General features: G+C 45.9%; 1 protein-coding gene across 13 annotated transcripts in view; it reads right to left on the reverse strand.

Moving 5' to 3' along the window:
- Positions 1-710: 710 nt before the first annotated feature.
- Positions 711-25330, reverse strand: part of tenm4 (teneurin transmembrane protein 4) — a 251591-nt gene continuing 226971 nt past the window's right edge. For all 13 annotated transcript variants that reach the window (XM_054794148.1, XM_054794143.1, XM_054794141.1 and 10 more), the window contains 5 exons: positions 24558-24793; positions 15867-16163; positions 12902-14516; positions 7456-7598; positions 711-3455 (listed from right to left, as the gene is read on the reverse strand). In XM_054794148.1, the coding sequence (XP_054650123.1) occupies positions 2697-3455; positions 7456-7598; positions 12902-14516; positions 15867-16163; positions 24558-24793 (3050 nt within the window). In that variant the 3' untranslated portion in view covers positions 711-2696. The remainder of the gene's footprint in view (positions 3456-7455; positions 7599-12901; positions 14517-15866; positions 16164-24557; positions 24794-25330) is intronic.

Genomic DNA, 25330 nt, shown 5'->3' on the forward strand with positions numbered 1-25330 from the left:
TGACACACAATAAATAAACTTTTAGAAATGTACGTAGTTTTAAAAAAATAAGAGGATGGCTCGTGTTCCATTTCATTTTCCTCCACTTATCCGGGTCCGGGACGCAGGGGCAGCAGTCTCAGCAGAGAAGTCCAGACTTCCCGGTCCCCGACCACCTCCTCCAGCTCCACCGGGAGGACACCAAGGCCTTCCCACGCCAGCTGTGAGACATAATCCCTCCAGCGTGTCCTAGGTCTTCCCCGGGCCTTCTCCCGGCTGGGCATGCCCGAAACACCTCACCAGGGAGGCGTCCGGGAGGCATCCGGACTCGATGCCCGAGCCACCTCAGCTGGCTCCTCTCGATGTGAAGGAGCAGCGGATCTACTCTGAGCTCCTCCCGGATGACCGAGCTCCTCACCCCATCTCTTAGGGTGAGTCCCGCCACCCTACGAAGAAAACTCATTTCAGCCGCTTGTATCTTTCGGTCACGACCCAAAGCTCGTGACCATAGGTTTGTCACTGATTCTGTTCTGGCTCGTGTTCTTCAAGTGAAATGTGAATGTTATGTGCCATCATTTCATGCTGACTTCACATGCAAATGTAATAAGAGTCGTGAGTGCATGTTTCAACTGACTACTCGACGTCGACATAATGCATCCAATTAGCTTAAAAGGCTCAGATAATAAAAAGTGTGCTAATGGATGTCCAATAATGATTCATAACACAAAAAATAAACACAAAATATTCCCTTTATTGTTTTTTTCTGTCTATCTTAAGACTACACAGGATGTAGCTCTAAGCGGTATCTACACTTTGCATTGTTTTCTATTTACAGCTCGTTGACGTCTTGGTTATTTACACGGTCAGAGAAGAAGAAGCGCTAGAAAGAAACACAGTGTTGAGAACAAACTGCAACTCAAACAAACTGAGTCTGGTACAAAACAAAAACAAGCCAAAAAAAGGTCTTGCGATGCTCAGTGCAGCCATCCACAAACAAGTTCAGAATAAAATAAGACACACGCTCAGGCATGCTCCCGCTAGAGCAACAACAGACTTGACATTTTACATCCTCCTTATGTCACGTGGGAGCTACACGACGCTTGAGAATGTAAACAGAACCAGGAACACCTGCTGGCCCACGCATTGGCTTCCTTTAAGGCAAAGGACACCAGTGTTTCCCACAGGACTCAAATCTATCTGCGGCGGAGTGGGTGTTACTACTGTGGTAGACATGCGTGCGTGTGCCTTATAACACGCACGGGCGATTAAAAAAAAACATTCAGAATGTTTCCGTGAACACATCATTGTGCATCTAATATCTTGATGTTATTATGTAATATGAAACCAACATGTACGTATGAGGTGTGTCAAAAACATTGCTCTTCCCTGTGAGGCAGGGAGAATAGGTAGCGGCAAATCTTTTTTAAAAAGTAATGCCAAATTTACCTATGACAATCCAAGTTTGTGAGTAAGGAGCAGGTAGGGCCAAATCTATCTGTGGCGGTCCAAGTGTGTGAGCGAGGGTGAACAGGTTGTGCCAAATGTAAAAAAAAAAAAAAAAAAAAAGTAGCGCCAAATCTATCTGTCGTGGTCGAAGTCAGTGAGTGACGGCAAACAGGTAGCACCGATTCAAAAAAACAGAAAAAGGTAGCGCCAAATTTATCTGTAGCGGTCCAAGTGTGTGAGCGAGGGTGAACGGGTTGCGCCAGAAGCGCCAAATCTATTTGTGGTGGTTCCAGTTTGTGAGTGAGGCAAACAGGTAGCGGCAATTCTAAAAAAACAGAAAAAGGTAGCACCAAATGTATCTGTAGCGGTCCAAGTTTGTGCGTGAGCAAGCAGATAGCGTCAAATCTGAACAGAAAAGGGGAAAAAAAGGAGCCTGCAATAAATAAATGTGTGGGAAACACTGTACTGTACACTGCTTGGACAAAAGTGGACGCCTTGAACTGCTAAGATGCGGAATCGGGATTCATTCACCAAGTGGTGCGTCTCATTACTTTTGTCCAAGTAGCGTCCCTTTCATGTCATCCGCAATGCAAAGCAGCATTTCTCATTCAAATACTGTGACTCTCACATAAAAACACACAGGAGCGCCTTCCATAGTTTATTCCATGCTTGGCCACGCCCTCCAGGAAGTCTTCAAGTACAACAACGATAAAAGCAACACCGGTTCACATTTGTCCTGTTTTTTTGTTTTCTCTTTTGAACGTTGACATTTGTTATACTGTTGCTTTATTGAGAAGAGTGATGATGACGTGACAACCAACCCTGCAGGAAGTCATCCCAGTCTCTGTTTGCAAACACAGTCAAACACCAAGGAGCACTTTTCATTGCATTTTCACACGCTAACAACAAAAATACGCCTTTGTCGGCTTCCATCTTGCTTTTTTTGTCCACTCGGAAGGACGCATCAAGACTGGCGAGGGCGCCACGCCGACAAGACGAGTCGAGCGCTTTCGTTATTTATGCATGAGTATTTCAAACAAAAAGAAAAAATCAGAGGAAATCTCCTTGGCTGAGGAAAAGGCAGAAATGGAGCGAGCTTGAGGCTCACAGGGACGAGGAGGCGGAGTCACATTTTCATTGTCGAGGGCAAAGACAGAAGGACACTCGTCTATCGATGCTTTTTTTGGAGAAAGAAACCCACAAAAACCTGGCAGCCGTGCTCCCGAGCGTCTTTGGCAACGAGTCCCCACGTGGTCCACGCGGCGTTCATGTCACCTGCGGCCCATCTCGCTCTGTCGCATGAAGTGGACGTTGTTGACGCTGTCCGCCAGCTCGGGGTACTGCTCGGCCGACACCACGTAGAAGCCGTCGTAGCCCTGCACCTTCCCCGAGCCCAGCAGCTGCTGCTTCTCGCCCTCCGTCCACGTCCGTGAGCCCTCCTCGCCATCCCGCAGTCTCTGGCGCTCGCGGGCCCACGCCTGCGCCACGGCGCGCTGGCGGGCCAGCTCCAAGACGCGAGCCTTCTCCTCGTCCACGCTGCCGCCGTAGCGTGTGTTGAGGCACAGCGCGCCGTACTGCAGCTGGATGTCGGTGATGCGGCGAGTCCTGCCGTTGAGGACGGCGTTGACTTGGGACACCGTCACGTTGACGCCGTTCTCCAGCGTGCGCCGGCCCACCGCCATGCCAATGAGGCCCAGGTCGCCCTCCACCGAGCCCAGCTTGACAAAATAGTGCGTGTCGACTCCGCCGACGGTGAAGCGCAGGGACTCAAGGTAGAAGGCGTCATTGAGGACGGCGGCCATGCGGCGCCCATCCTCATTGGCCAGGCTGATGATGTCCGTGCTGATGCGACCGTCTCGGATGGCAAACTTGACGCCTTTGCCGAAGATGGAGCCGATGGAGGCGAACACCGTCCTGTCCTCCGCCTGGGGGCATCCGGCGCTTTTGGCGGTGTAGATCTGGCCGAAGCGCTCCAGCTTGACGAAGGCCTTCAGCTGTCTCTGGACCTCACACTGCACGCCCAGCAGCGACTGCAACGCAAACACACGCAGAGACGGTCACATGACGTAAATATATAATACACAATAAAGTGACTGAAAAACATGGCCGCCATGAAGCATGTGGGCGGGACTTAGCAACTATTGTAATTGTCCATAAGTACTTGAGCGTTTGTCTAATGATAATAAGCACATGAGCATTTCTACCACAACCCACAGGGGGCGCCACCAATGTCACAATTAACAGTCATGTCAACTCCAGGCAGTGGCGCTTCTAGCTATGGGCCACATGGGCAATTACCCGGGGCGGCATTCTGTAGGGGGGATCCATCCATTTTCTATACCGCTTCTTCCTCATTAGGGTCGCGGGGGCATGCTGGAGTCTATCCCAGCTGACTTTGGGCGACAGGCGGGGTACACCCTGGACTGGTCGCCAGCCAATCGCAGGGCACATATAGACAAACCATTCACACTCACATTCATACCTATGGACAATTTAGAGTCGCCAATTAACCTCACCTGCATGTTTTTGGGAATGTGGGAGGAAGTCGGAGTACCCGGAGAAAACCCACGCGCACACGGGGAGAACATGCAAACTCCACACAGAAATGCCCAGGGGAGAATCGAACCCAGGTCTTCCCAATCTCCAAGCTGTTACTGTGTTGGCTAACCACTAGACCACCGTGCGGCCCGGGGAAAGAACAAAAAATCCTATTTAGTAATGCTCAGCGCCCATCTTATCCTCATCAAGTCAGCGCACGTGTGGCAGAGGGGCGCCCTCTACAGCCCCCAACTAGTAGCAACTCGCTGCTCAAACGTGATCAGCGTGTGATGCGGATCAAAGGGGTAGCGAAGGGCCTCAGTCCTCAGCATCACTTCATTTACACCACATTCAGGAATGTGGCTAATGTGGCTATAGGCTAACTGCTGTTCATTTGTTTTCTTTCGTTGTGTAAATTGTGTAAATGTGGATTTAAATCGATGGGTTTGGGGGCGGCACAGCTTCATTCAAGCCTGAACCGCCACTGACTACAGGTCACCCCATGGTGAGACTCCTCTACTCCTCAAGCGTTGGACGCAAAAGGGTGAAAGTGTGTGAAAACATGCACCTCTACTGTGTTACCTGTGCTATTATTTGGGTGACAAATACACCACATGGTGGCGCTCTTATTAAAGTCCAAAATTTGGCCCCATTAATCTTAATCCTAATCCATTAAAAGTGGGATTGACTGAAAATTTCTCTCACAGTCCTACAAAACACCCACTGTAACTTTAGGGTGTTTAGTCCAATCATGATGAAACTTGGTACACACCTGTAGGGGGCCGACAAGCACATGTTCGTTAAATTTGATCAAGATTGGTTGAAAAGCATGGCCGCCATCAAGTAAAATGTGGGGCGGGACTTAGCAACTAATTGCACATGAGTCATTGATCATTTGTCTAAAGATGATACATGTTGGAGGGCGTGTGCATTCGATCTTCCACAGCATTTTCAACACAACCCCCAGAGGGCGCCACCAAGGTCATGTGACTGTAGATGAAATGTTCTTCCAGCAAACTGGAGCACACATAAATTGGCCAGGGCACTCACGCTTGCAAGTAACGTGTATGAACACCATCATTAGTATGGAGAAGTGGGGGTCTCTACCCCATGAACCCCTGATGGCCTGGGGGTGGTGGAGGTGGGAAGATGGGGGTGTTACATTTGTTTACCATCAATGAGACCAGGTCATCTGTCCCATGAACAGACGGGGCGGGGGTGGGGGGTTGGTGTCCCTCTTCTACCTCTGCCTCCCCCCATGGCGTGCCCCCCAGAGGGGTTCGTCAGGCACACAGCACTGGGGTGCGTGACCCAAAATGTGAGATGGGGCTGTTTATTTCATGCTTGGCCAACCGGGCATAGAAATAAATCACACAGAATCTACAACATCTTTTCCAAGTACGTTTAATGACGCTGATGATTTCATGACACGCCGAGCATTCACAGGAAGAGAGCGGGAGCAGAAATACAAGATAAGAGTTTTCCTTGAAGTCATGTCTAGCAGCGCCTCTCCCTCCCTTGCGGATCGGCGCCTGAGGTTCATTTGCATAACGACCCGTAAACGAGACCCTTCTTTTGGATGAAAAGTCGCTTCATGCAGCAGCTCAAAGAGACTCATTACTGCGGCGGTGTCCAGCGTGGCCCAGCGCCCACTTGCAGCCCACCGCTTGGTTTTTTTACTGGCCTGTGGCTTATGCCAAAAATAAAAATCAACACAGCCCTCATCCGAACATTATGAAGGAGTACATGTGGTTCTTGTCCTGTCACCATGAATATGATATTCCAATAAACGCACTCTTTCTCTCCGGGGGGTGCTACTGAGCGGGTTTTGGATTGTCGCGTTTGTGACGTCTGTAAACGTTTATAAACCCCGACACATTCGTCTCTCGTTATATTGTGGTTGGAATATTCCTCCCTCACTCTATCGCGTCATAAAAGGATGACTAAATGATGGCGGTTTTGTGGTTGACTACGGCCAATTAGCCAAAAATATTGAAAGACAAGTTATAGTGATGTGTAGCATTGTGGTCACTAGGCATCAGTAACGTTATGAGACATGACCTTAGATTACACCACCTTTCACACTGCATGGAGGCTCACTACTGAGCTAAGAACCCAGCAGCCCACATGCCATGACTGGGACGGACATGCTGTGGCTGGGACGGACATGCCGTGGCTGAGAAGGACATGCCGTGGCTGGGACGGACATGCTGTGGCTGGGACGGACATGCCGTGGCTGGGACGGACATGCCGTGGCTGGGACGGACATGCCGTGGCTGCGACGGACATGCCGTGGCTGAGAAGGACATGCCGTGGCTGATAAGGACATGCCGTGCTTTTATTTTGTTAAAAATGATCTACTTTGTGGCTAACTGTGTCCCAATTTGACTTTAAGACATGCCACACGTGAGCAACAATATGAAATCAAGTTATTTACATTGGGTGCTTTTCATCGTGTTGATTAAAAGATGACTTGTGAGGCGGCAGGGAGAGAACGAGAGAGAGGAGAAGAAGAAGAGAAAAAAATAGGCCGCTTTCTTCATTTATTCCGTCTAATCTGCAAGGCTTTCCTTGACATATCTCCTGTGGAATATTTGAAATGCAAATGTCTTTGGATTCAATAAGATATCTCCTCTGTTTGTAGACTGGCACCCTGCGCTTCACAAGAACACAAACTTGCCGCCACAGTGCACCAAAACTGGGATCTCCTACGTTAGACACGTGCACTTGAAGTGTGCATTTAACTTGGGGCATCCAAAGTGCAGCTCGGGGGCCAGTTGCAGCCCGTGGATGACTTTTATTGGCCCGTGGCACATTGTAAAAATACAATTGAACAAGAAAATAAAGCAAAGTAAAAGAAGATCACGGCTGGATGAACCAGCAGGACCACATCATCTGCAAAAAGCGCAGAGCCAACCCTGCAGCCTTCATGGAGCCACATAGCGCTGCCGACTTGGTGTAAATGACTGAAAATATTTCCTTAGCCTCACTTCTCAGTTTACTTGCTGACTTTGTTGCTTCTTCTCATCAACTTGAGTCAGAGCGTCTGCCGACATCAATGGAACGGGCGGCGGTGGCAGGTCCTGCTGTAACCAAAGCCCACACGACAACAGTGGCCTCCTCAATAATTCATGCGAGCGGGGCGGGGGCACTTTTAAAAGCGACCCGATGAGCGCGGGAATGGGGGCGCGTGTGCTAATTGTCAGAGAGTGTAAGACTGAGATGAAATCAATGGGCGGCGGTGGAGGGAATGGAGAGTGAATTTCCCTAATGGCAGGACAATTACAAGGGCTGTTTAGCCTGACCCCCCCCCCCCCCCCCCCCCCACCCCCGTTCCCCGAGATGAGGACAAGGAGGCCAGGACCTGGCTCACTGGGCCGTGTTTGAGGCCTGATAGCTGCCAGTTCCTCTGGGAGTGTGGCTACGCAGAGCATGTCTCTCTGCTAATGATGTCAGGAAGGGCGGGGCGGGGCGGGGGGGAGAAGGTCTTACCTTGGTGCTGTCCCACTCCTGTGTCTTGATCTGCGTGCGGACCAACTCGTAGGACGGCTCCATGCTGTCCGTGCTTGGCTTGCGGTAGCCGGGGATGACGTTGTAGAGCTGGAAGCCGAAGGTCACCAGCCAGCTGTTCACATCTGCGGGGAGAGAATCCAACACGGGGGGCAGGGTCAAAACCACATCACCCGAGACCGAGACCAAGACCTGCTTAAGTCTTGTAGGATAACAACATAACTCGGATGAGAATGTGTGGAAAATAGGATGAGTAGTTGGACACCAGTGATGACACTACACTACCAACCAAAAGTATAGAGACACCTACCCATTCAATAGCATGAACAAGCGCTTTGAGACTTTTGCAGACTCGAGTACACACCCAACTTGAAAAATCAAAGGAATGGAGGGGTGTGTGTGTGATTTTTTTTTTGTTTGTAAAAAGGCTACAAAAATGTTACAAATATTTAAGGAGTGTGTTATTATGATATTACTATCAATGTTTCCGCCTTACATTATGCCTTTTGCTGTATTTTTCCCATTTTTGCTGTTTTGTTTATTTTATTTCTACATTGTACCGTGGGCCAATTAAAAAAAACAAACCACGGGCTGCCCATGGCCCCTGGGGCCACACTTTGGACACCCCGGCTTTCATAGCTCTTGGTCAGGGTTGGTCATGTGACATGACGTCAGCTCTCCTATGGACTGTTAGCTTGTTAGCTTCCTTCCTCGTGTACAATGGGAGCTAAAGAGAGACGGGAGTGTTATTGCAGCTGGAACTAATTCATGCGTTATTGCACATTTTGATTCGGTGTTCGTGGAGATGAGAAACAAACAGGATGGGAAAAAGTTCTAATACTATGGGAATAATGTAAAAATATTATGGGAATAATGTCAAAATATTATGGGAATAAAGTCATAATATTATGAGGGGAAAAGAACTAAGTTGAAATAGTTGGGAAAAAAACAACAAAAAACAATAAGAGCAGAAACAGAAAAACACAACAGTAATTTTACAAGAATAAAGTCAAAATATTATATATATTAAAGAAAAAAAAACACAATTTTGTCAGGAAAAACTTGTAATATAATGAGGAAAAATAATGCAATTTTTGTAGCATTATATTAAATAAAAAATATCTATTTTTAAAGGGTTGGGATATCATGAGAAACAAAACACCGAGTGTAAGTTGTAATTTTTGGAAAATTAGATTGGGGAAAAAGTTCTAATATTACGGGAATAAAGTTATAATATTGCCAAAAGACAATTTTTGAAGATTATTTAAGAATTAAGAAAGTTCAAATATTTGGAAAATTAACAAAGCGCAACAAATGGTAAAAAAGAGCAAAGAGCTTTTTCATTTTTTGACAAAGCTGAGATGAAATATATTTAACTTCTCAGCATATCTGCATGCGCTGCTTTACAGAATATAAACGTGGCAAAGTTGCATCCTTTTGTTTTTCACTGTGTGTCCCTCACTGGAAAAAGTTTGGACACCCCTGATGTAACGCACACGATGACATGAAACTGAAGTGCGGAAGAAAGCTCCAAACATCCAAGCTCACAGAAAAGTGGCTGCGCTGATGATGATATTCTCTAATCTGCTGTCATTTTGCGGCGAGCTCTTCGGGAACATTCCCTATTCTGGTGGTAATGAGATGCGGGAAGAGTTGGCATGATAATGTGCCGCCTCAAATAGCTTCCTGCCTCCCGCTGTGTGGTTTGAGGTGGCACTTGCCCCCACCCCCGCCATGTGCTGTCATTCACAGGATGCTACAGATGACGCCTTCCTGTTGCTGCAGCTCACGTTGGCACACATTAGAATTAAAAAAAAGAATCATTTGTTCGAAGGGACCGTGGTCATTGAATGTGATGGATGGAAATATGCTTAGCATTCAAATGACAGTCAGCTGCTAATGTCGGCAAACACATTTATTTGGCCTCGCTGTGCTCTGTAACACAAGGCCAGGAGTTGTTATTTACCATGGGAGACGGCTACGTTCCTGAATACACAACACAGTATGGTGAGTCCAAGTGTTGCGCTGTTTCCCTTTCAAGCCTTCAACAACGCTGCAACCACTCAACCTGGCAACCCTTTCAATAAATCCACCATGCTGCCACTTCTCCATCGCCGCGTGCGTTCACCGAGCCACGATCCGATGCTGCATGCGACATTGTTGCCTTTTTGCTACGCTCACATATGCTAAGCAAGCGCTAATGATGCTGAAATAAGACATAAAAAACAGTCATTCCTGGACAACAACTGCATGAATTTGTATATTAGCATGGCTATATTGTAAATCACCCGGCTACCTCAATATATTGTACTCCAGGGTTTAAAAATAAAGAAATTAATTAATTTAATTCATGATTAAATTAGGAATTAATCATGAATTAAATTAATTAATTTCTTTATTTTTTAAATTATGAAATTATGAATTTATTTAAATGAATATTTGTTTAATTAATAAATTAATTAAATGTCTTGTATCCTTTATACTATGATATGAAATGCACTACTTTTTAAAAATGATCACACATATGATTGCAATTTGCAAAGTATCGGTATTGGATCGGTATCATTGATACCAGCCTGAATTTTACTCAGTACCGGATCGGAAATGAAATCGGTGGTATCACATATCGCTAGTGTAAACGTGATGGATCCCCGCACATTCGTGATTCAGCATTCACGGCCTCGCAAGCTCCCAGATTTTTGGTAAAAACATTTTTTACTTTTTTTTCCCCACAGAATTTTTTTTTGGGCAAATGTTTCGATTTTGCACTTTGTTCGACAGGTCATTGTCCCTAGGTGGGTAATAATTGATAAATATGTGATAATACAGGAATAACGTATAGCATACATGTACCACTGTTAAAAAAGCACAGTGTTTTTTTCCTCAAGCATTGAGATTTTCGCACTTTGTTTGGCCTTCCTTGAACGCACCATAGTTGTGTGTTGGGAGGGCTACATTAGCATTAGCTTCCACGGTCAATCCGGCCTTAAAGTTGCAACAAAGTGAGCACAAGTTCACATACGTGATGGTCAGTTTTTTTTTTCAAGTGCTCTCACCATTCTTTGTGGAGTTGTATGCAGAAATGCCGAAAATGGTCATATGTCGCAATGTTAAAGAATCCTTTGAAAAATTCCTGGATTCAGACGGTGATGTGCATCACCCTGAAAATTTAATCAGTTCTTCCACATCCCACTTCTGACAATTCCTGAAAATTTCATCCGAATCCATTCAGGACTTTTCGAGTTACTTTGAAGGCAAACAAACAAACAAACGGATCAACACCGGCAAAAACATAACCACCATGGCGGAGGTAATAAGCGTGTGCGGTGCATTTAGGGATTCAACCTGGATTGTGTGGCGGGGGAACAATGGCAATTGAAGAGAGAAGGGGAGGGTTCTCACTTTTATTGCAAATGTTTATTCGAAATCGGAGGAGAACATCAACATTAAGCCAGCAGGAGAATTTGGAGGGGGAGGAGTGAGCTCTGTGTTAAAAATAGACATTTTTATAAGCGTATAAATTACTTGCAACTTTCTGGTTGGTGTGGAACGGAGGAGGTTCCAAATATAAGGAATCATCTTCAACAATCTACAGCAGGGTTTTTTTTTAAATCTGAAAACCCACATTGAACATGTGGTTCCTCCCCAGAGATCCAAACACACACTGTACATAAACTAATTGTACAGACCTCAGAAGCGTGAGTTGAAATGGAAGCTCTACGATGGTCTCAGTTAGCAAGAAAAAAAACACACACAAAGATGGATGGTGTGTGTCCTGCACAGGCGCACACGTCGCTAGCGGGAGTATTTAAAAGCCCAAAGCAGGCGTCAAACAGCTCCAAAGTGACATTTGCAGGTACAATTTCTTGCTGTTTAATGTGCTAATTAGCATGCTAGCCTGCAGGTTGTCATCAGCGTGGCGCATTTCCTCGGGCAAACGAGCTGAGGTGCTGGGAGAGAGACGTGTAAATAAGCGATAGATAAGCACGGATGCTTCTGGTGCTTTTTCTCTGTTGGAAATTCTCCCGTCAATGCAAACACGCTGGCGCTTCAGAAGCTCACTGAAGTGAGTCTCACAATGGGTGGGTGGGGGTTTCGGGGGTTTAGGTGGCACTCTCTCTCCCCCTTTGACATGTAATTTTAGCGCCATAAAAAATGGCATGCATTATTGATCGCTCTGGTGGGACTCACCTCACCACTGCCAACTCTGCTGTTTATATTCAGCCCCCCCACCCCCCTCACACACAGCCAGTGGACAGTGTTTGTAGTAGAAGCTACCCAATCAAATGCCCCCAAAAAACGGTTCAATTTGGAGTTAGTGTGATGACGACCATAGAAGAACTGTAAGGACTGTAAGGACAATAATAATAACAATAATATTAGGGGTGCACAATAATTATTGAGCCGATATGAGGGAATTATGATGTCATAATTCGATAACGGATCATTAAAAAAATGCTCCAATGAGGTGAGATTACCCGTAATGTGCAGGTGAGCAAATCGAGTGCTCCTTTTTTCTGCTGCCTGTGACGTTAACAGCCTGCCGTAACTTCCCCTGAGCTCACTTGTAAACAAACATTCACTTCCTGAGGAAGACACTTTGCATGCTAGTTGTACCAAACGCTCCACGATGAGGGGGGAAAAAAAATGGAGCACACAAAAAACCTTATCGGCCACCTGCAATGCCAAAAAGTTATCAGCTGTTGGTATCATATCGGACTTGAGAAGCAGAAAGTTATTGGTATTGCTTTAGAAAAAGATAACGTGCATCTCTAGTTGATATTAATAACTAACAACACAAAGATTTGCCTTTAAAAATATGTATAATATTTTGTTAGCCTTTTAAAAAATTTACATGCACATGTGGCTAATTATGCAAATTAGACAATTACGTCATCTAACTAGATTCCTGTTTCTATGTGGTAAACACGGTTACTATACCATTAGACTCTGGTTCTATGAGGAGAACATGGTTACTATACCATTAGATTGTGGTTCTATGAGGAGAACACGGTTACTATACCATTAGACTCTGGTTCTATGAGGAGAACACGGTTACTATACCATTAGATTGTGGTTCTATGAGGAGAACACGGTTACTATACCATTAGATTGTGGTTCTATGAGGAGAACACGGTTACTATACCATTAGACTCTGGTTCTATGAGGAGAACATGGTTACTATACCATTAGACTCTGGCTCTATGAAGAGAACACAGTTACTATACCATTAGATTGTGGTTCTATGAGGAGAACACGGTTACTATACCATTAGATTGTGGTTCTATGAAGAGAACACAGTTACTATACCATTCGATTCTGGTTCTATGAGGAGAACACGGTCACTATACCATTAGATTCTGGTTCTATGAGGAGAACACGGTTACTATACCATTACACTCTGTTCCTATGTGTTGATGTGACTTACCCGTCATGTAGCACTTGATCTCCTCGTTGTTGCTGAGCGGATTGTTGTTCTTGAACATGTACAAGTTGAAGGGCACGATGTGGTCGCTGTTGAGATGTTTCCAGATGTCGTGGTCAGGCGTCGTCCAACGCCCGGCGAGGACATCGTAGTCCCTCCGCCCCATGTGGACCAGCCGGCTCAGGGGCTCGTACAGGCCTCCCTGGTAGCCCACGATGAGCTGGAAGCTGGGGTTGGTGTCCAGGTAAACCTCACCAAAGGCGGTGTGGAGCACCTGCTTGATCATGTGGCCCGAGCCACTGAACACGGCCAGAGGCGTGCCGATATTGTCGCAGGCCACGTAGAACTCGTCGCCGCTGCTCAGCTCCATTGCGAACAGGTGGCCCTGCAGGTCGTAGTACAGCGACGTGATCTCGGAGCTGGTGTGGTTGTACATGTGAGTGACCCGTGTGGGGCTGGACAGGTCGGCGTAGAAGAACTGCAGGTGGTGGCCCATGCTGTTCCGGCTGGACACCCTCCTGCCCAGCCCGTCGTAGCGGTAGCAGATGTTCCAACCGCTTGCTTTGTTGTACACCTTCACCAGCAGGCCGGCCGAGTTGTAGTCAAAGTAGTCGTTGCCTCGCTGCCTGAGGAAGCCGTCCTCATCCATCCTGTACTGAATGTCCCCCAGGCGGGTGATACGGTCTCTGATGTCGTAGCGTAGCGGCGTCAAGCGGGCGCTGTTCCCCGGGCTCAGGAGGTGCAGGTTGCCGTTGAGGTCATAGCTGTAGCGCCACAGAGGCTTGTCATTGATGGAAACCACCTGAAGCTGACCATCCGAGTCGTACTCGTAGGTGTAGCGCGTTGTGTTGGCGTAGGGGCCGACCTTCAGCTCCTTGGCGACCACGCGGCCCATGTTGTCGTACTGTACCATCATCCAGTACATGAGCGAACGGAAGATTTCGTACTGCACCTCCTTGATTCGGCCGTAGGCGTCAAAGTGTTTGGTATGGGTCATGACGGCTGTGGTGATGATCTGGTTGATGTCGTAATAGATTACGCCAAACTTGCCAAACTGCTCTGCTTTGCCAGACACGTCGTCGTAGCGATACAAGTCAATGGGCAATGGTGTCTCGTTGATGACGGCCTGCATGCTGGTGACGCGGAAGCTGTTGTCGTAGACGTAGTCGAACCTGGCGTTCACCATGCCCTCTTCGCTGAAGCGGAAGATCTGCCGGTCGATGAGCGGACCGATTTGGCGGTAACGGATGGTGCAGGTGAAGCCCTCGCTCTGCAGGTTGACCGTCTTCAGCATACCTGCCGCCTCGTCGTAGGAGAAGCCGATGCGCGTGGTGTCGTAGAGAATCTCCAGCAGCTTGGAGAGCTTGCCATATTTGTAGATGACCCGTCGGCCAGTACCCAGGTAGGTGGTCTGCAGCAGCTGGCCCTCCTCGCTGTAGTCCTGCAGCACCGAGGCGTTGCCTTCGGGGGGCCGGTACGTGTTTCTGTAGTACCCGATGGAGAGCGAGGTCTCCAAGATCTGACGCGCCACATTGGGCATGGTCACGGACGAGAGGCGGTCGTTCTTGTCGAACTCGAAGATGTATTGTCTTTTGCTGTAGAGAAGCAGCACCATGGACTGGAAGACAAGATATTACAGTCAAGATGAATGATTGGCACCATCCCGAACCCCAAACTGAACCCAGATGGCTAAAGGTTATCACTGAACTTTGGGTGCCTCTGTAACCTGCCAGCAGTTTCACAGATGGACTTAAAATGTGGTGGCCGATGATAATTTGTGAACAGATTTGCGCTGTGGGCTGTACTATGTGGGATCCTGCATTGATGACTTTATAAGCAGGTCCACAAGTCACACTTGAATAAATGAGTTTCTGTGATGAGTATGATGAAGACGAGCCCTTGCTTTAACATGTATAATGATGTCACCCTGATCCACATGTGCCTTCCTGCATTAATTATGCCTCATTAGCTATGTTATGAGCTTTCGGTAGCTTCTTCCGTAGGGTGGCTGGGCTCTCCCCTTAGAGATAAGGTAAGAAGCACTGTCACTGACTTGAAGTACTGTAGAAGCACCGCTCCGCTGAGAGGAGCCAGATGAGGTGGCTGGGGCATCTGGTCAGGATGTCTCCTGGATGCCTCCCTGGGGAGGTGTTCAGGGCACGTCCGACGAGTAGGAGGCCTCGGGGAAGACCCAGGACACGTTGGAGAGACTATGTCTCTCAACTGACCTTGGAACGCATCGGGATCTGCTGGGAGGAGCTGGACAAAGTAGCTGGAGAGAGGGAAGTCTGGGCTTCCCTGCTTAGGCTCCTGTTTGTTTGTGACCCTGGACTCTGCTTCATGTGCAGGAGTTGTGTCAGTGGAATTGAGGAGTAGCAGTTGTACAGTGTGTGGCTGGGGCACTGCGTCAAACTCCAAGTTGCATGGGGGGGGGCAGGGCCCATGCAATGCTACTTGCAGCCAAGTCCAGAAGGGACAAATATAAACCCTTAATGGAGGTCAGTTTCCTTAAAGGATGGATATGTCCGGGGCATCTAGTTTAGATTGAAAAGTTTTATTTGTTTTGAAGTCTCTCATAAACATGAAGCACAATGAAGAGTTTTCTTTCAAAGTTGGTAATTACTAGTTTTACACCATGTGCGCTACTCCAATGAGTTGTAGGGTTGCAGGGTAGGGTTGTAGGGTAGCTCCTGACACTGAAACACTTGGCTGTAAAGAAACATGCCTCCTCATCACCCCTTTTTCTAAATGGAGAATGGAGAATTCAAAAAAGCTGGTGTTCCCGTCGCTTCTCATCCCAGATATTTCAGGGCTGAACTTGTTCATGCAGCATAATGTCTGTGGCGTAGCGACCGGTTTTAATTTCTGCTGCTATTCACGTTGGGAGACTGATCATGCTGCACATGAACTGCTGGGACGGACTGAACATCAAAGAACATCTGCCAGCCCTGGAAGCAGTGGTTCTTACCTTCTCCAGGTAGGTGTAGCTCCACGATTTACCATCCGCAAATATCTTGGAGGTTATTCTGCCGTTGTGGTCGTACTCCATGCGTACCGACATGGTGCCCCTTTGGATGCCTGCCACGTGCCCTCCTGAGGAGTAGGTCACGTTGACCCCATTCAGGCGGTTGCTGGGCGCCCACAGGGTGGGCCGCCCGGCGTGGTCGTAGTGGATCCTCAGTGTGAACTTCCTGTGGTCGTCGTAGACCTTTTCCGTTCTGGTGATTCGATCAAAGTCCAGAGACAACAAGTTCCGGTTGTGCACCTGCAGGAGAAGAAAGGTGTCATACGTGACGGCAACGTGAATCACACTTGAGCAGGAACGCTGAAGGACCAAAGAGATTGTCTGATAAGCTGCAGGAGCGACTGAAGTCATTCAAGTTTCACATTTCAACAAGAATAGCTAGCTCACAAATGTGACTACAACCCTTTTAACTTGTCAAGGGACACTAATACAGAAAGTAAACTTGGATCTACTTTAGAGTAGTCAATGTGCAGCTTGCATAACTTGTAGTATCTCGTGAAAATGAGTCAACACAGCCATTATTGTCTAAATATCTGCCAACACAAGTGCTTAGCAAGATAATTGTGTCTTGCCTACAGTCAAGCATGGTGGTGGTAGTGTCACAATCTGTGGCTGCATGAGTGCTGTTGGCACCGGGGAAGCTGTGGTTCATTGAAGGAAACACAGCTGGCAACACAGGTAAGTAGGAAGATAATTGACTCTTGTCTACAGTCAAGCATGATGGTGGTAGTGTCATGATCTGGGGCTGCATGAGTGCTGTCAGCACCCGGGGGAGCTGTGGTTGAGTGATTGGAATCAATATGTTACTCACAGGCAACACAAGTGGGGAGCAAGATAATTGTGTCTTGCCTACAGTCAAGCACGATGGCAGGAGGGTCACGGGTCAGGGGCTGCATGAGTGCAGCCAGCACTGGAGTGCTGTGGTTCATTGAATGAAAGATGAATTCCAACATGTACTGTGGCATTGTGAAGCAGTTTTTTTAGATTGCCAACATGATAAGGAGTCCAAGCACACCTCCAAGATGACAATGTCTTTCTGAGGAAGATGAAGGTCAAAGTGATGGAGTGGACAAGCATGTCTCCTCCACACCTGAACCCAGTGGAGCACCTGTGGGGCATCCTCGAGATGTCTAACATCCAGCAGCTCCAGCAGGGATGCCATCATGGAGGAGTGGAAGAGGATTCCAGTACGAACCTGTGCATATTCCATGCCCAAGAGGATTAAGGCAGTGCAAGATAACAATGGAGCTCCAACTAAATATTCACACCAAGCACAAACTTTGGAAATGTTCACTGTGAGCTGGACTTGCTTATGTTGCCAGATATTTACACAATAATGGCTGTGTTACAAGCTCTACATGGACTACTCTAAAGACTTAATCGCATCGTTGGCCATGTGTTACAAATAAAGTTGAAAAGTGAAAGTGAAATGTGACTGATGCTGTTCACTGGCACAGAGCCAGACACGGTGACTTTTAGCTTTAGTGGGATTGGGGGAGAGACAGTTTGTAATCCCTGAGGTCATGCTGAGTTTGGCTGGAAGACAAAGGATGAATCCAAGTGGGATTTCATCCAAAAAGACAAAGCAACCTCCAGACACCACTCAAGTCTTCCGTTTTGAAAGGAAAAGTGTAATTTTTTTGGAATTTTTTCCATCATCGATAATCCTTATGTGAGACATGAACACACGTCTTTCTCTTTTCTGTGCATTCTAAAGATATAAAAGCAGATAAAAAGATGCAGTAAATGAATGCATGCCATGGGACACACCTATTCCGCCTACAACGGCCACTATTACAACACCTCCAAAAAGCTCCAACAAGGTTTTATGGTTTTTTATCCATGCTGTGAGCATGTAGTAACAGGTACATTCATGATAACATGTCATACTTACGGTATTTTGTTCATTTCAAGCATTATCCTTCCTGTCCTTCCTGGGTGCATTGATTTCACATAGCAACATAGAAAGGAATGCTACCCCTACCGTTAACTTTTCCACACTCAAAAACAAAAACATAGCAGCCCTGGCGGCAGCTACCTTTTGCTAGTAACCTGAGGCACTGAGAGTGAGCGTGTGGTGAAGCAAGCCGGTGTGGTTGGCGAGGTGTCACTACGCCAGGAACGTAGTTATTGGGCGTAACAACGTTAACAATAATAATAACAATGCCGTTAATGTGCAGGTCACATTATGCAAAGCATTGTTGGCGCTTTTTGGATTTTTTTCCAGGCAGAATAGGTATGTCCCATTACATGCATAAATTAGCTGTTTCTTTTTACCTGTTTTCATATCTTTAGAACACACAGAACAGAGAAAGACGTGTGCTCATGGCTCACATAAGGATTGTGGATGACGGGCAAAATTCCAAAAAAAGTGCACTTTTCCAAGATGCGTGTGTGAAAGGATGCATGCTTCTGTAAACTACATGATAAAGCTCTGCCTTAAAGCGGGAGTGAGTGAAGTAAAGTGAAGTAAAAACATATATTGAGGAGGTTGGTCCGAGCAGCGCATCTCGCCTGAGGAACACTTCCAACACCCCAAGGAGGAGCTGCTTTACAGCTTCCAATAAACGTATGCAGTTACTGTATTAGCTTCAGCGTTCTTGATGATGTTGGTACAGTTTAAAAAACAAACACAGCAATTTTGGCCTCTTTCAAGCAGGACATTTGGAGGGTGAGTTGTCTTTTAAATTCCCTGCTGAGACAAGCACGCTCAGGTCTCTCATCTGTGAAGTGACAATTACACCAGAGGCAATTACTGCCACTGATAACTAACTGAGAGGATTACTTGGCTTTAAAGTCACACCTTTATCAAGTGTGGCTTCTTATTTTGCCATAAAATTGCATTCATGTAATTACGTTGTCAATGTAGCGCATTCCCATGTGATAAATCTTTCCTTCCTTTTTTTAGAAAACAAACAGCACAATAATCATTTTACTTCCTAGCTTTGGACACAGCAAGTCTGACTTTTCCACAACTCAACCAACCAAACCGCGTGACCCACTTTGTCCCTCTAAAGGTTCAACATACTGGTACCCCCCAGCATGCCTCTAATAAAAGTCCTCCCTGTCAAAGGCTCAAACAATAACAGGAATGTAAAAGTGACTATAGGGGTGTTGTTTCATGTCAACAGAGCTCTAACAATGTTAAACACGTAGTTGGAAAATTTTAATCAGCTTATCTATGCTCTAACTATGAAAATATTCACTTATTAACATTGAATCCTATAAATTCATTCATCTGGAACTAATTAACCACGAGAAAAGAATTAACCACTGGTATTTTACTTCATTTAGCCATTTTTATTAGTGCTCTCAATCAATTAAAATATTTAATCACAATGGCAAATAGAAATAAGTTTTTATTTATAATAAGTAAGGATCTCTTTGTGGTAAACAATTTCATACACAACTACAACGATAACATCAAATTTTATGTAAAGGGATATCAATTTTGGAAATATGGGTCATTATTTTATTCAAATATACAGCTATGATGTCCCGCTTTGTTTGATGGTCCTTGAACACCGTCTAAATTTGTCCCACGTTGCACATATAAGACTACTATATTGTATTTTTAACCCATTTTCTTTCACCTCATATTTGCTCCGAAATGCTGATACCATGTGGGAATGCATAAAGGTAAGATTTGATTACGTTATTATTAAGTGCTAATGTGTATGTGCTAATGTGCTACACAACCTCTCTGAAAAACAAAATCCAGGCAGCCACTGGTGGATGGTGGGTCACCGATATCCGTTTTATCAAACCGATACCGATAACTTTCTGCTTCTCAAGACCGATATGATACAGATACAGTAACATAAGTTTTTATATCTACCTTTTTAAAACCTTTCGATGGGTTTTTTCCCCTCATTGCGGAGCATTTGGTACAACTAACATGCAAAATGTCTTCCTCTGAAAGTGAATGTTTGTTTACGAGTGAGCTCAGGGGAGGTTATGACAGGCTGTTAACGTCACAGGTAGTACAAAAATAGAGCGCTTGATTTGCTCACCTGCCTCACTGGAGCGTTTGTATTATACTATATATTTTGGTGAAAACAAAAAGCTATAGATGCAGACTTTGTTTTGGACAGCAACTCTGCCAAGCGTCATAGTTCCCCCCATATTTTACATATACAGTAAATATTAGTCCTACATTTATTTGATCTACATATTTAGATTCCTTGACCATGAAAACCTACCATTAGCAAATGGATTCATAATGATATCAATATTAGTTCAGTAGTTATTCACAAAAATGGCGGTTTTCTTCTGGCTGTAGCTCCATAGCTTTTGAAGATACAACAAATCCGTTGGCACACTCCAGATTCCACAGTGTCTTGGTTACATATAATGGTGTTGCATGTTTATAGCTTCATTTGTTGTCTTCCTATGATGGTCACCTATTTTTGAATATTCTGGATCATAGTATCTGCAATTATTCCATTATCTGAATCAGCCTTTGATATTTTGTACAACCTGTTGGAAACTTGTCCTGTATTTTTTTCCAAGTGCTCTGACCATTTTTTGTGGAGTTATAAGCACAAAAGCCAAAAATGGTCCTGTCTCGGAATGTTAAAGAATCCTTTAAAAAAAAATCCTGGATCCAGATGGTCATCCATATCAAAATTTAATCGGTTGTTCCATATCCCATTTCCGACAATTCCTGAAAATTGTATCCAAATCCAAAAACTTACCTTTGGTGGAGTTAATAATAAGCAATGGCTCTGTGACAGTGTTACTATTTACACAGGTGTACCTAATGATGTGAGCAGTAGCTCAGAGGTGCGGTGGCATCGCAACCTTAAGCAAATCTTAAATGGGCCTGAGGAGGAGGAGGAGGAGCCAAAGCAATGAAGGTCAAGCATCAGAGAAGAAACAAAATTGAACTTTCGAGTGTCGTCTTTGCCTGTTAAGATCTGTGAAGTCTGTGTCCCTCTCTGAGTCAAGATCCCCCACCCGATGCCACACGCTGGCCCAGCCGCCCATGTTAATATCACTTGACACACCACTCAAGGTCGCTCAATGATTCTGGCTCCCGCTCATCCCCGCCGTGCTCGCAATGAGGCTGCTCCCGTTTCCTCAGCCCCCCCCACGGCCTGGGGGGGTCGGGTGGATGGGTGGGGTGGGGTGGGGGTGTCATTGTCTGCAACGTACATGAGAAGCTTTCACTTCCACAGGGACAACAAGGCCATTAAATGAGCAGCCCATGACAGACAAAGTGGCACCTTCCCATTAGCTGCGTTGCCTCCTGGAGAATGTACAAGGTGGCCTGGATTCTAAATAAAAAAAAAAATATTAAAAAAGCTGTTGCTTGCCTCGCAAAGCCAAGAAAAAAAAAGGCAAAATTAGCATGTTATCTCACCATGAAGACTTTTTCTTGCTAGGAACAATCATTATGCGGTCTACATGTGTTTTGTGGACTTGGAGAAGTCATTGGACCGCGTACTCCGGGAATATGGGGTACCGGACCACCTAATTCAGAATTCAAAGCCAAATGTGAAGCGGCCGGGATGAGAATTAGCACGTCCAAGTCCGAGTCCATCGTTCTCGTCTGGAAAAGGTGGAGTGCCATCTCCGGGGCGGTGATGAGATCCCGCCCTAAGTGGTGGTGTTTAAGCACCTCGGTGTCGTGTTCAAGAGTGAGAGAAGGATGGAACGCAAGATTGACAAGTGAATTGGTGCGGTGTCTACAGTGATGTGAACTCTGCATCGGTCTGTTGTGGTGAAGAGGGAGCTGAGCCGAAAGGCAAAGTTCTCCATTTACCAGTCCATCTACGTTCCTACCCTCACCTATGGCCATGAGCTTTGGGTATAGTGACCGGTAGTGACTGTGAAGAAGTGGCCATTGGACTACAAGCAGGAATTGCAGGCTTGTTTTACTGCACAGACTGGAGTGTTTCTGGGGCTGCAACCACCAACCTGAATAAACTCACTGACACCGTAACATCTTACATCAGTTTTTGTGAGGTCATGTGTGTACACACAAAAACATTCTGTATATACAACAACAATACACCATGGTTCACAGCAGAACTCAGGAAACTTTGTTCAGCCAAGGAGGACGCTTATAGGAGGGGGGACCGCACCCTGAATAGGCAAGCCAGAAATGCCTTAAACAAAGGAGTCAAAGCTGCGAAGAAGAATTATTCTGAGAAGCTCAAAAAAGCATACTCAGAGAATGACTCAGCAGCTGTGTGGAAAGGCTGGGAGACCATCACCCATTACAGGAAATAACCTCCCCACCCAGCGGAGAACATAAGGTTGGTCGACGATCTGAATGAGTTCTACTGTTGATTTTCACACCCAATCCCCACTTCACTCACAGCTCCAACTTCTGCTTACCGGCCAAACAGGTGTGTCGAGGATGCAGTGAACACGGGGCTGCACTACACCCTGAAACACCTTGACTCCGCAGTGACATATGCCTGCTTGTGGACTTCAGTTCTACGTTCAACACTACAGTCCCGGACACCCTCCTTCAGAAACTCACCCAACTCACTGTACCCCGCTCCACCTGTCAGTGGATCAACAGCTTCCTGACTGGTAGGAGGCAGCAAGTGAGGCTGGGGAGAACCATATCCAGCTCCCGGGCCATTAGCATCGGCGCCACCCAGGAGTGTGTCCTCTCCTCTCTGCTCTTTTCCTTGTATACAAATGTCTCCACCTCAGGCAATCCACCTGTGAAACTGCTGAAATTAGCGGATGACACCAGTGTCATTGGTCTCAGTGACAGTGATGAATCTGCTTACATGTAGACGCGTATATGGATCAGCTGGTCTCCTGGTGTGGTCACAACAAGCTGGAACTGAATCCGCTTAAGACTATGGAGATGACAATGGACTTCAGGCGATCCCCCCGCCATCTCCCTCTCCTCACAATCCTCAACAACACTGTGTCTACAGCGGACTCCTTCGGACTTGAAGTGGTCCTCCCACATAGACACGATTCGAAAAAAGGCACAGCAGAGGATTCATGAGACTGCCCAAGAAGTTCAGCCTGCCTAAGGAACTGCTAACAGCCTTCTACAATGCAATAATACAGTCTGTTCTCCGCACCTCCATTACAGTTAGGAACTGTACAGGTCCAGAGCCAAGAAGAGGGCAGGCAACATCTCTGCAGACCGAGAGCAATATTGACCGGAGTCAAATTCCTAGTGTGGTGACACACATGGCCAATAAAGTTGAATCTGATTCAGAAAGGACAAGATCGCAGGTACAAGCGGCCAAAATGACTTTTCTCCGTAGGCTGGAGGGTCGCTCCTTAGAGATAAGATGAGAAGCACTGTCATCTGGGAGACAGTGGGAGTATAAGTGCTGCTCCGCCACATTGAGAGGAGCCAGATGAGGTGGCTTAGGCATCTGGTCAGGATGCCTCCCGGAAGCCTCCATGGGGAGGTGTTCAGGGCACGTCCGACTGGTAGGAGGCCTCAGGCAAGACCCAGGACACGTTGGAGAGACTACGTCTCTCAACTGGCCCGAGAAAGCCTCAGAATCCGCCAGAAGGAGCTGGACGAAATAGCCGGGGAGAAAAGGAAGTCCCTCTACTTAGGGCTTCCCTACTTAGGCTGCTGTCCACGCGACCTGACCTCGGATAAGCGGTAGAAGATGGATGGATGGATGGAAAACTTGTAATTGTACATGAAAAAGTAGTAATTTTTAGAATTAAATCAGACTATGAGAAAAAACTACGACTTGGTGGAAACATGAAAATTACTCGTTTTCTGTCAATTTGTGGCTACCATGGCGACCCGTTTTGTTCTTTCCATTAAAGCAAACGTCCCTTCCATGTCATAATCCATGCATTTGCTTGGACAAATGTAACGATGATAACAAATATAGCTCATAAGAGTTGAATTTAAGAGCTGATATCTGGCAACTTCTATGGTTTTCTTGATAATAACCAAAATCACTTAAGTTCTTACGTGAATAGCTGCAGTATATCATTGTACTGCCAAAAAATTTAACTCTTATGAGCTATTCTTGTTATCATTGCTACATTTGTCCAAACAAAGGTACCTTTAGTGAATGAACAAGAAACTAAAGAAACAAGGTCTAATCATTTTTCCATGACTGTATATTGTGATGTATATTATATTGTGATATACGGTATATACTGTGATTATATAATAACGTGATAGATATACTGTATATTTTGTGGTTATATGCTGTATGTGATATACATTATATATTGTGATGATATAATAATGTGATATATATTGTGGTTATATACTGTATGTGGTATACATTATATATTGTGATGATATAATAATGTGATAGATATATATTTTGTGGTTATAAACTGTATGTGGTATACAGTATATATTGTGGTTATATAATAATGTGATACTGTATATATTTTGTGGTTATATACTGTATGTGGTATACGGTATATATTGTGGTTATATAATAATGTGATACTGTATATATTTTGGTTATATACTGTATGTGCTATACAGTATATATTGTGGTTATATAATAATGTGATACTGTATATATTTTGGTTATATACTGTATGTGGTATACAGTATTTATTGTGGTTATATAATAATGTGATACTGTATATATTTTGGTTATATACTGTATGTGGTCTACAGTATATATTGTGGTTATATAATCATGTAAGGGAACTCACCCGAAGCCTGCGTCCGTACACGGTGACCTGGCCGCGAGCCTGCTCCTTCCTCTGCCTCCACTCCACCAGGTTGAGGCCGTTGTCCAGGGCTAGCGTGATGTTCCTCTTGCTGACGGCGGGGTGTACGGTGCCGGCCAGCAGGTGGGGCTCCGTGTGCAGTGACACCTCCATGCCGTTGGCCAAGGCCAGCCTCAGGGAGCCGTCCAGGCCGATGAAGTAGCTGTTACGCACTTGATCTGAAAGGGGTCACGCAGATAAAAGAGGGGAGCAATCAGAAGTTGTGTGGGCTAATGAAAGAGGACGTCATGTAATATTCATCCTGGCCAAAATGGCCGCTCAGCAGAAAGAAAACCAACGGCAGCAGTATTTAACTCCTAGTCTGCAATAAACACAGTGAGGATCGATAGCCAAACGCTAAACTTTTACAGCTGTTGCGTGATGTTAGAGGAGAAACAATTAAAAAGCTGAGACGTGACCTGTGGCATGGGAGGAAGAGGCGGGGACAAACGTGAATGCCGTTTTACGTGGAGTGGTGACTAACGTCGCAGCTCATCTCGTGCGCATTCATCAAGGAAGAAATGCCAGGATGCACATTCTCCTCATTAGACGCTCCTAATGGCTTGTCAAACATGAATGAGCTCATTTAAGAGCGTAAAAAAAACAAACACGCTGTCATTTGTGCGCTTTAAACACGTTCCTTTACGCCGCTCAAACAAACAACAAAGCTTTTTCCTCTCTGTGTTGTGCTGCCAACAGGAAGAAATGAGCAAAGG

This window comes from Dunckerocampus dactyliophorus, chromosome 12 (assembly GCF_027744805.1).
Source record: "Dunckerocampus dactyliophorus isolate RoL2022-P2 chromosome 12, RoL_Ddac_1.1, whole genome shotgun sequence".
NCBI classification, from domain to species: domain Eukaryota; kingdom Metazoa; phylum Chordata; class Actinopteri; order Syngnathiformes; family Syngnathidae; genus Dunckerocampus; species Dunckerocampus dactyliophorus.